This window comes from Polyergus mexicanus, unplaced genomic scaffold, assembly GCF_030449975.1.
Source record: "Polyergus mexicanus isolate NDT 795.1 unplaced genomic scaffold, iyPolMexi1.0 SCAF_8, whole genome shotgun sequence".
Classification (NCBI taxonomy): Eukaryota; Metazoa; Arthropoda; class Insecta; order Hymenoptera; family Formicidae; genus Polyergus; species Polyergus mexicanus.
The window spans coordinates 7,696,131-7,708,687 of NW_027223328.1; the positions used below are offsets into that span (position 1 = coordinate 7,696,131).

Sequence of the window (12,557 nt, forward strand, 5' to 3'; positions counted from 1 at the left end):
CGCGCCGGGAATCCTCGTCATATCTGTTTCATAAAATATTCTCTATCTTTATTAATCGCGATCTTGTAAAAAAATGTACATAATTGCGATGCGAATCATATGATCGTGAAAAAAATTAGAATTATTATCAATTTTAATTATTCTCCAATTACGAAATAATATCATTTTATCCACTCGCATTATTTTCATTGAAAATAAAAATGAAAGTTTGTAAAGTTTTGTAATTATTGCATTGTTTTTCTTACATGCACATCGATGCACTCGATGTTCTGCAATCTCGAGGAACGGGGCGAAGATCAAACGAAAAAGCGTAAAAGGATGAAAAAAAGGTCATCTGGTAGCGATTTCGTGGTATTATTTACATCTGCCAGATGAGACGCGATGGTCCGCGTGTGCATCGGGCGACGCTTATATCCCGGACGAGCGTACGGGAACAGGTATCCCTTCCTCCTTCCTTCTCTCTCCCCCTCCAACCCCCTTTCTCGTAACCTACCGTTTCACTTTTTTGCGGATAAATATGCGCGAGCCGTGCGCGGACGCGCGCGCAGGATATCGCGTAGGCCGTCGCATAAAGCCCGGATTTTATTACAAGAGGATTCAAATTCCGCGCACACGGTCGAGCCCCCGCCGCGTGGAGGCGGCAGAAAGGAAAGAGAAAGACCGGGATAGGGATATAAAAAACTGTCCGCGAGAACCCCGTGAATCCTCCGGCGACGTAAGCCCATATAAACCACGCGCGCCTGCGCGCGCGTACGAGCGTATTCTATTTCGCGCGCGGATCAAAATTTCGATTCGTCTCTCTCTCTCTCTCTCTCTCCTTCCCTCTAATGTCGAAATACTTTCTCCGAGGGCGCATATTTTATTCCTCCTCTATATGGCAGTGACCCCTAAATCTCAGGAGTCGAAAACCGTGCCGTGGCAGCACCTTCATCGCGATCGCGGACGGGTCCGTAGGGGCACGCGCGCTTGTAAGGTAAACGCCGTAACGGTAACGGTAACGACTGGAATAAAGGAGATTGTGAGGGGGAGGAAGTCGTAACCTGAAATGAGAAACGCGACAGCACCTCCGACGGAGGATGTATATCCGCTCTCGTACGTCGGTGGTGTCGCTGATGGCGGAGAGAGATGTAAGGAAAAAGATTTCACGACCGAGAGATGGTAAACGGGACGCTTTAGGGCCATCCTGAGGACGAACGGTCAATCTAAACGACCCCTTATCTTCTCCGCGGCGAGGTATACGTCTACCCGACGCTCCGCGTTTTCGTGAAATCTAAATAAAATGCTTTTTTAAACGCGCCGGAATAAATCGTGCGCGCAGAGATCACTGAGATCGGTCAGAGGGATTGCTCCGATATGAGTAACGAGACGGCCGTACTATTATCCGCCTAAACAACGACCACCATTTGCGTCAGAAATGACGTGGTAAGTGCTATAGTGCCTTACGAGGCTTCACGTAAGCCTTGGGCCTCTCCGTAAACGACGCGAGCAGCTATCTGATGAATAGTACATATTTAAAGGACAGATTGTGAGGGCGACTATAATGACTCGTCAAACAGTTATGGCCTAGCAGAAAATAAGTACGATTCCAAAGCGCGTATATACACGTCCTCGTTGAAAAATAGAATAGAATTTGAGTTTCTCGAATTTTGTATTCTAAAATTCCACACTGCAAATAAGATAATCTTCAAAAGAGTTGGTTAAAAAAATTTGTAAAAAAGAAGAAACAGATTATTTTAACAGGACTTTTCGAGGAATGTAGGAAGAGGCCATGATTATTGTCAGTTTGGATAAATATAGAGAAACGTACGGTATAATATCTACATCAGCCGGCGTTAACATGAAGAAAACGAGACATAGGGAGGAAGAGAGAGAGAGAGATGGAAAGTGCGACCGGCAGTTTATAATAGCGTCAGCAGTTGGTACATATAGTGGCTCCGTAGCCGGAGTTTAAGAGACTGTTACAAGCTGACGCCTTTCCGGCATTGCACGGGTGCCATTTGGAGCGATGGGATGAAAATCGGGCCGTGGGGCAATAGCCAAGGGGACGTAACGCGTGAAGGAGAGTAGAGAGAAGGCGAGGGTGTTAGAGGTACAGCGCGCACAATCGGGTGGTATCAACTCAACCCTCGACGACAACGACGACGACGACGGCGACGACGAGATGAGTCTGACCCCGTCGACGAGGTGGCCGGTGACAATCGACTCGAGTATTCCGCTACCCCACAATCGGCGAGGGTTGCGACAGCTGCGGACCCAATAACTTGACGAAGCGAGCAGTTTTATTTCGCACCCGTGATAGGTTACAGTGTGATACGACTGCAACGTGACCCTAATGTCTAGCCCATTACGTAGCGTCCTTTAAGACGTTGATCTTTAAATCACATCGGTATTAATTGACGATACTTAAATCGATAGCCGGTAACGTGCTGATTAAGCTAAAGTTGGTCGAATGCGAGAATCTTTCTCGAAAGAAAAAAAAATTGGCCCCATCGCTCTTACCTCGAATTTGTCAAAATTACTTCGTACTCGGAAATTTAACGACCGTTACGCGTTACGCCCGCGCCGGAAGAACGATCGCTATAAAAATCGCGTGCAAAAATCGAAGGGATTTCACGCGTATGATCGGACAAGAGAGAGGAAGCGGCGTGGCGCTCGAATCACAATACGCAGATATCGAACGCAGTGAACGTTACACCTCGATCTTTTTATTGGCGAGATCACCGGTGCGCGGCCATCAACATCAACGCGAAACGACGCGCCGGCGCTATCGCGCCCCGCGACACGATTTAGTGGCGACCCCGGCAAAACAATTATATAAATTCCGAGGGGACAAAAGAGAGAGAGAGAGAGAGGGTGTCTGCAGGGGGGCAGCGCACGGGACGGGAGTCGAACGGCACGGGAGAGGGGCGGGGGAAAAGAGTGCACCGGGGGATAGGAATTTTCCGAAAAAGCGTTGCAGTAGAGCCATAGATTAAACGCAGCCGAGGCGCATACGTCCAGCCGAGCACGTCGATGCGACGCAGGCAGCCATGCGGCCGCTGCGGCGGCGGGAGCTATCAGTGACACGTCGCGTGTTAAATCGCTTTGTTGACACACATAACCTGTCTACGCGTATCCGATACGCGCGATCGCCGGTCCGCGGCGTTTATATCGCTACACCCCCTGCGGCCACCGGGAATTCGACGGTAGTTTGCCCGCGTTGCAATGCGGATCTCTCGTCCGCTGCACCACTCTCTCTCTCTCTCTCTCTCTCTCTCCCTCTCCCTCTTTTTCTCTCTATCTCTATCCCTCTATCTCTTTCAATATTTTGAACCTTTAATCTCCCTTTTGTCGAACTAAAATAAAGGTAATAAATTAAATTGGATAGGATTAGTTTCTCGATACATATACACATGTGCTATTTCTATTAGAATAAAATTCAAGATAATAATCACAGTCGTTTCTGATATTAATATTAATAGTCCTTAACGAAGAAGGATATAACACAGATGCAAAAGTTTGCATGAATTTTGAATATTTATCTAATTCACGTTACGTTATGTATAACGATCGGATGCAAATTTTCAGTTTGGATGGCTGACAGCAACCCTCGAATTCCAGAGTTGCGGGGGCGAGCGCATCCCGCGATTTTGCCGGCTATATCTGCAGGAAACTCGATTACACGGTGGAAGGATGCTCACGGTCCACAATGCTCATTGAATTTGTCGAATAGGAATTATATATTGCGAGGGGGGGGGGGGGGGTTCGATTCGTTTGTTCGTGGGCGCCCGCGCTTTCGGAGTAGATCCGGTCGCGCGCGGGTGAGACGCGAATGCATTATAATAAAATCGCGATCACGATCGGCCGCGCGAGAACGAACGGAATGGCGAGCTAAAAAGGAGAAACACGCCGGGAGCGGCGCGTGAATCGACCGGCGCATTATATTCGGATAAAATGATTTTATCGATCGTAAATGCACCGGCGCGACGCCAAGCTTATGAACGCCCAGATTTATATCCGCTCGCGCGATCGCGCGAGCTCGAGCAGCGAGCTTTTTCTGCCGGTGCAACAAAATTGTTTTGAAAAAAGTGGACGTACGAAGGCTCGGGGAGTGAGGTCAATGCCCCGTAAAACTTTATAACTCCATCGCCGAGAGAAAAGGAGACGGATAATGTCCCAGAACAAGATGAAGTTGATTGGCTTTTTTATGCTCGATTAGACATGTCGGATAATTTGAAACGGATCGAGTTGAAAGTAGTATAAGATCTATAAATCGCGAAAAGAATGAATCTTAGAGAAGCGAAAAAAAAAAGAAAAAATTGAAAAAGATTTTATAAGATTCGAAATAACCACTTGTGTATTAACTTTTGCCGTAAGATTTCTTGTACAAACAATTGTTATGTTATTTATGCTATGGCAGATTCTAGATGCGGAACGTGAAACGATGCATGTCTACTGATATATATTATCTATACAACCGATTTCTAATAAGTATACATTTCGTGGAATGCCTATGACGGCTCTTTTCTCCGATACAACGGTGATTCGCATTAATGGGACTAGTCCGTGGTAATTCGCTACACGGCGTAAAAATTGATTACCGATTGGATTGCGAGGTCAGATCCTCATTAACTGCGTTCCCGGTACGGGAAGGGATAATTACGTAAATAACCTAATGCCGTAGGTCTCACGTAGCGCGTTTCAATCCGATAAAAATAATTACACCGTGATTACTCTAACTCGATATATTGATTGAAATTCTCATTAGATACACGTGTTAAGCAATCTCCATGAACTCAGTAATAATAATAAATTTTGATAACGTAACGATTAGTAATAACGCAACGCTATTCTTTTAAAGTATCTCATATATTTCAATCTTTCTCCTTCCTCCCTCGTCGATGGAAATTATGCCTCACCTCTCGCGCACTCGTTCGACTTCTAATTAAAACGGACCTTTTATGGCAACTCACCTGCCTATACCTCGCGATACATTTTCTAACGCGTAATCATTACGAGGCTACCTTTTCGATTTCCCGTAATGCGACGCGAACGCCGAGGCCTCGCATTAGCGTGTGCCAGTATAGTACGGCGGCGAAATTGATTACCAATACTACTGCGAGTACGACGGCGGCTCTCGCGCTCTCGCGCTCTCCCGTGTCCGGGCATTAATGATGTTTTGATGCGAGGATCCCGGTGCACTGGGTATCGACTGCAGTTAACTAATGGAACCACCCCGATAATTGCGAATGCCGTCGGAGAGTAAATGCTGCTAGCGCGACAGTAATCATCGTTACTCCGTTCACGCACTCGCGCAACGATGAGGGGTGGTCCTTCTCACACGCGCTTTTCGCTTCTCGCCGTGTCATTCCGGAAAAATTCTCCAGATAAATATCACGAATATACATATCTTGCTTGCAAGAAAATTATTTTCTTTCTTCTTACGCCAGAGAGATGCTCGATGGTTAATGAGACTCGTTACGTCAGTTAAAAAAAGGTTGTAGCGAAAGAAGCAGCAAAGGCAGAAACAAAGTATAACTTTTTTAAATATAAAGAGATAGGTAAAGATAGGCAAGATAATATTGTTGCGATGTAAATTTGTCGTTTGATTATTTGCACATTTTAAAGAAAAATTTTTTGATTTTTTTGCAGAGGAAATTGTAGAAAATGTTTTATGACGAGCGTGAATCAAGTCCGGAGACTCTTACTATCATTCTTGAAACGTCTCTTCCGAAACGCCATACGAGATCGAGTCGATATATGCTGCGTGTATGGCGCGTATAAGCAAATACAAGCACATTATTCATGTATGCGCCCGAAGTGCACTAAATTTAGTCACGGCACGGGAGGTCATGCGGGAGACACGCGCGCCCCAACCCGGCGCTGCGTTTTATACCTTTTTCTCGCAGAAATGTGTCATATGTCGTTGGTTCCCCCTTTTCTCGTAAAAAGTAACGGCGATACCGAGGTAAGCCCGGAACGTCAGCGATTTGTCAATAATTCTCTCGCGTCGCTCTTCGAAATTCCGTTTGAAACTCACCGGCGATTTCCGAGGCGCTCATTCAATTCGTTCGCTCGACTCTTGATTTACTTTGCCAGTTATTAATGGTTTTTCATTTTGAAATGACGATGAAAAAGAACTTACACGTTTCATTAGAAAATGAAAAGAATGAGAAGAAAATATTTTTTTAGTTTTCTATCAGAAGTGTAAAAGCAAATGTCGTATGTTTGTATAGTTTCTATTTTAAAATCGATTTAATATTATCTCGTTTTACGCAAAGTTAAAGCAGTCCTACTGCTCGTTCTTCACCCTTCCGTACATATCGTATTCCGTATCGAAACGCGTTCAAGCTTTCCCAGCTACAGGTCCGTTTCGCAATGTGTTGCGAGAGAGTGGCCCCTCCCTCCTTCAGAGATTCATAATCAAAACTGCATTAAAATCCTGAAAGCCCCGACGATGGCGCGACGAAAAGTGTTTTGTCATCTGGGGTGACTCGGCAACCACCGCGATAACAATATACTCACCTCGTTTGCGATCCCTCTCGTTGCCACGAGAAGCGTACTCCTCCCCTACCCGCTCACGATTCGCGATCGATTAAGTCGACGATTATTTCATCGACGCGTATATAATGTGTATATTCTCGTGCCTTATGCTGATAAATATCTTAGTGTTCTCAAATATCGAGAGTACGCATCGACAATTTTTTCACATCAAAATTTTTATCGCTTTTCCGCTACAGAAGATTCATTAACGGAAAACAAAGTTATTATAATTTTATCATAATAAGATAATTTAAATTCTGAATTTTATTATATAACATTCTTATTAAATCTACGAAAGAAATATGCGTAAAATTATACGTAAAAAAGACTTTATCACATCGCCGCAACGTGGCTGGCTTAAGTTTCTGTCGGCGAAGATATTTTCGTTTATTTTCGCCAGGGTCGAACTCTTCGAGAGAGAGAGAGAGTTTGGGCAGTCGCTCACCATTTTCGTCCCTCTCTGCACATTTCTGTTCTTCTCTGTCCCTCTTTGTCTCTCTCTCTCTCTCTCTCTCTCTCTCTCTCTCTCTCTCTCTCTCTCTCTCTCTCTCTCTCTCTCTTTCTCTTTCTCTCGCTTCGGTTAGGGGTTGGCGCGCCATTGTTCGGGCGATATTTCAGCGGGGGTGGTCGGCAGTAGTCAGCTGGCTGTGACACGCTGCCTACCTCGCCAAAGAGGGACCAGAGGCGCTTAGGAGTATCCAGGGGCTAGAGAGAGGGGGTCCCTCGGCTTCATACTCGCGGTGATACTCTTTCATCTAACGATAGCCGAGGCCTTGACTTTGAACTATCGTCGCGTTATATATCTGTGCACTCCAAAGCTTTAGTCCTATGCATATTATTAGTGTATATATTTTGTATCTTATTATGTTGGTTCTCGCGTGATCGCTTTGCGTGACTTTTGGCTGAATAAATAAGGAAATGTTCTCATCTTTGTATTTTTAGGTAGGAAAGTTTTAAGTAGAGTCGAAAGAATTTACGATTCTTCTTTTATTAGAACGCTATTTTATAACTCGATAATCATTATTGAATATGAAATTACGATATCATGGTATAAAATCTAGAGTCATTTACCGCACTCTCTTACATATCCATTCTCGATCCGTGTTATCAAAATTCATGACTATTTCTACGCCTTCGTGCGCACGTACACTAATCGCTTGCGAAGAGTCCTTTGCCGCCCACAGCCAGTCGGATAAAGTTCCTTTGACTTACGGCGACTTGCCGAACGACTTTGCGGGCACCGTCTGCGCCTTGACTGCGACGCGATAGTGCCGCGTGAACATCCGAGCGGCGAGAGCAAGACGCGATGAGAGTTTAATAATTATTATTCATAAGACTCTCCGGGGTGGGAGTCGGCCAGGCGTGAGACTAAGCAAGAAAGATGTGCTGCAAAACAAGAGAGGGTGCCATCGCTTCCTCAGGGGCTTGCTTATGTCCTCCTTATCCCTGGCGGAGAACCGGAGAGTATTCCACGGCGGGAAGGGGGTGTGCTCGAGTCAGTCGAGCGGAAACCCAATCACTTCCGGCGTCTGCGCCCATTAGGGCGCCGCGACGCTGACGTCGGCTGACGTACGCCCTTCCTCTCCGCATCCCACTCGCTCGTCCTGTACTCTCTCTCTCGCTCTTCCTATACCATCGTTCCTCCCTGCCTGTTCCTATCTCACACTGTATTGAACTCACCCACCCTTTTGGATCTCGACCAACATCGAAACAGACCGCAGATCTATTGTTTGGAAAGCGCTCACATGGAAGCTTCTTCAACGCGACTAATGACGTATCAAGGATGCCGCTTCCTGCTTGCCGGATTTTTCCGATTTTGCTCGTTCATCTCTCGAATTAGTTGCCATCCACTGTTTTTATTGTTACCAAGATAGCGGATCGTGTCAAATAAAGATCTCTTGATATAAGAATATTAATGATTATAACGTGTAAAATACGAAGGCGACAAAAAGTCTAAAATTTTCGTAAAATGACAATAAGATTACGTAATAAAAAAAAATAAACTTTGCTTTTTATATTAGAAAAAATTTATAATATATAAGAGAATCGAACGATTATAAAACTATATTTTGTCTTGCATTACAAATATCAAATGAATCGATTATTTTATTAATTCTTTTCATTTGTGTTTCAGGTTTATCAATGCGAGGCGTAGAATCGTTCAACCAATGATTGACCAGAGTAATCGAGCTGGTAAGATGATTCCAATTTTGTTAACAGATATTTACACACACAATTACAATACTACAAACATGTGTTACAGATGAAATAACCGATGTGCCATTTGCCAAGGATTTATTTCATGTTTTTAGACATATTTTTGCTTCGAAATATCAAAGTTAGTAATTTAAATTTTATGAATTAACGTAGTGATTGTTATATGCAGAATGTTGTAGTTTTCTTGTTACTAAAGTATAAGTGTTGACAAGATTCTTTGTGGATATATAAAAATAATTTGTCATTAAAATTTTTTCAATATGATAAAATTTTAACTTTTTACGAAAATTGAATGTTATATTCAATGTGATTTCATATATCAAAAAGTGGAAATTAGATATTACGGTTAGAAAACTTGATTTTTAAATGTTGTAAATTCCATAACAAACTAAACAGTAGAAAGATCTAATACATTCATTGTTTACTAGATAGATATATTAATATATGATACAATTTTGTGCAAGTTTAAAATTATCAAATCATGTCCAAAATTAATTCATTTAACAATATTTTTGTATAATTGTCCAATTATATGTTTGTCTTTCAATTCAATTCACTTTCTGTAATTGATTCCGTAAAATGATACGTAATATTATATGTTTAGATAAGGTGTAAGGTCCGTAATAGTTTCCTAATTACGTATATCAAAGCTAGCATGGAAATTTAATCAACAATTGACATTTTACGGATAGCGTATTTAATATAATGCTGTGCATCCGTGTTGTTTTTAATTTCTGATATAACGAATATTCGATCTTCGTCCAATTTTGGATATTCTTGAAATCATTCTTCAATAAACGAGTCATTTCATTCGAATGAAATCTGTGGCGTCGTGTATATTTGTACATTTGCAATATCCGTCGCTTGCAATCGAATTACTTTGCGATTCGATTATCGGTCATTCCACGCTCACGATGGAAATTTGAATTTCATTTCTCTCTCTTGCATATCTGATAAATACGATCGCTTACGACGATCAATCTGTTTCATGATTTAGAAAGTATTATTAAAGTCTATTTTAACTTTGCATGAATGGACGACAGAAAACTTGTGCAACTGCTAAAACGGCTTTCAACAAGAATCTCCCTGTGTGATTCTAATAGAAAATAAATCCTACTAAAATCTTTTTTACACATAAAAAGAGTAATCTTTTATCTTACAAGATACTTGAAACATTTGCTATGTAGAAAGAAAAATTTTTCAGATATATTTCGGTTTATCTATAATATAAAGGATGCATTTATTTAATGCGTATGTTTCTCATGCGCGGAAATAAAGAACCTTGCTTACTTCCGCGAGAATAGATCAATATGATAAAACCGAAAATTCGACATCAAGGAAAGGTATCCCTTCGTCGAGTAATCTGTAAAGACGACGCGTTTACGAGGAGGGAATCACTTCGTTTGCAGTAAAAGGCGACAACAAGCGACCTTCGTGTTTAGGGTGGAATCATTTTCTTTCTTTCTCTGTCTCTCTTCTTGTATCTTTTTCTCTTGCTTTCTCTCGGGTAGGGTTCAAGGGTTCCGTAGTGATTCGGATGATGGGCGAGAGGGTTCTTTCGCGGAGTACAGGGTGGGCAGAGGTGGATAACGTCCCGGATAACGTTCGGATAACACTCGGATAACGGCGGGATAATTGGTAGCGGTGATCAGACCGAGTTTTACGATCAGGGAACATGCTCCCGCCGCCACAGTGGAAATTCCTCTCATTCTACTAGCCCGTGCCCTCCCACGACCCGTCTTTTTCTTACGTCCTTATCCGTGGCCGGCCGCGTCTTTGTCTCGCGTCGAGCGCCGCGGAAAAGATCGTCCGAGGAAAAGTTCGAGGGTGGGCCGACTAAACGGTCGAAACATAGAAAGAGGAAACATAGAAAGAGAGAGAGAGAGAGAGAGAGAGAGAGAGAGAAAGAGAGATTCGCCTCGTATTTTTACGACTGGCCCCCTCATAAACACTCACTGAGTTACGGGTTGTTTGCTCTGCCGAAACTGGGCTTTAGGGGCGCTTTATTCGCCATTCACCATCTGAATGTATCCACGGAACTCGCTCTTTGGGATGGCAAGGGATAGCTTTCTTTTCTTCCGCACTTTTCTTCTCCTCCTTCTCTCTATTTCTCGACGCACGCACTTTTCACGAACTTCTGCGAATGATGGCCCGCAGTTCGTTCTCGAGCTTTTGTACGCGGATAGAAGATGTATCGTGCACCAAAGTGCACTAAACGTTCGAGTACTTTGTGAGAATCTTTCCTGCGAGTACCATAAACATCTCCGTATCAGACTTTATTCAAACTCGCGAGAGTGTTATCGATGTTGTAAGACGTAGCGCAAGCTGATGGACCACGTTCGTCGCACAAAATCTTTGCGGAAAACAGAAAATTCTTTTCTGACCAGATTTCAAAAGCTTTACTTCAATTCCTTCTGTATATATCGAATAATAAACCGATATCTATTTCCGTCATTGAACGGTGTTTTATTTGCAACTAATTAGCGACATTGATGATCACGTATACGCAACACGTATACGCCTTCAACAAATTCGAGCGGTGGCTAAAGAGATATTCGCGAGGATGATGACGGGTAAGAAAGAGTGGGTTGACGGGGGGATCTCGTTGGTATCAAGGGACGAGGAGAACGAGAGGGGGAGAGAGAAAGAGAGAGAGGTTACCCAAACGTCGCCGTCCGCATCGGGTAAAGTGGAAACTCGTGTACGCCAGATTATCATCCCGAGTCAATCCTGATCACAGCTCCATCGTGCCACAAACAGGCGACCCACGACCTTTCCAGCCCTTCCGCTCGCCGATATCGCCGTCTTCGTTTTCTCGCCTCCTCCCTCCGCAACCAGGGAAACCAGTTTCGCCTAACCAGAAAGAGCGCACCTTTCGTGCTCCATTGAAATCGATGGCATTTCGCGAGAGCTCGCCGCCTCGCGTCCTTTCGTCCCGCTCGGTTATCGCGGTCAAAGAATGACACGCGGGATATTTTCGCGTGGACGAAAATGGACACGAAAAGAGAAGAAGAAGCCAGAGAGAGAGAGAGACAGCGAGAAAGAGAAAAAAAAAGAGAGAAAGAGAGAGGGGACATAACTATCGTGAAGATTCGAATTCATATACTTTGCGACTTCGACTATTTTTCCAATTCCTCGGAGACGGGGACTATGTCCCTTCCCCGCCTGCTCCTTTCCTGCTCTCCATCGACGATCAGCAGTCCATTAAAGCTTAATAGCCGAAGCATTAGGGCCCCAGGGCAGATTTTGTTCCAGCGGAAACGAGATAAATGTATCTTTCAAACGCTCCCGGTCCCTGTGTGATCGGTGGCCGTACACGATAAAACTGTTACTCCTCCTTTGAACGATTACATTTTATACTATCAATCAAATTAGTTTCAGACATATTAATTTTATCGATCATTAAATATAAATTTCAATTTTCATAAATTTCTTAATTCTTAATATTGACTCGAGTTTCATAAACAAATTTCAATCTAAGTGCTTATTAAAATATCCTGCCATTTATTGAGAAAGTAAAGGGATGTTAATAAGTACATATCTCTTATGAAACGCTATAATATTTTATTTTTCTTACTTAACAAATTTCTCATTTCTCTTAAGGAAATCCGTCCATTAATTACGCAATAGTTCCGCGAGCAGACCACTGTCTGTTCGCACGTAGTCACGAATTACGCCGTTACTTTTCTCACGCAAGTCCCGCGAGAAATCGTATTAGGACGGAGTCACGTTAATTCAGAATGAGTTTCAAGACGACGACGACGACGACGACGACGACAACAAGGTGCACGACTCGCAGGCATGCATATCCTGCTAGG

The 12,557-nt window shown here is 43.4% G+C and overlaps 1 protein-coding gene across 2 annotated transcripts in view; it reads left to right on the forward strand.

The window, feature by feature from the left end:
• Positions 1–12,557, forward strand: part of Hth (Meis homeobox homothorax) — a 384,416-nt gene that overhangs the window by 354,451 nt on the left and 17,408 nt on the right. For both annotated transcript variants that reach the window (XM_070300419.1, XM_070300420.1), the window contains exon 12: positions 8,657–8,715. In XM_070300419.1, coding sequence (XP_070156520.1) covers positions 8,657–8,715 — 59 coding nt within the window. The remainder of the gene's footprint in view (positions 1–8,656; positions 8,716–12,557) is intronic.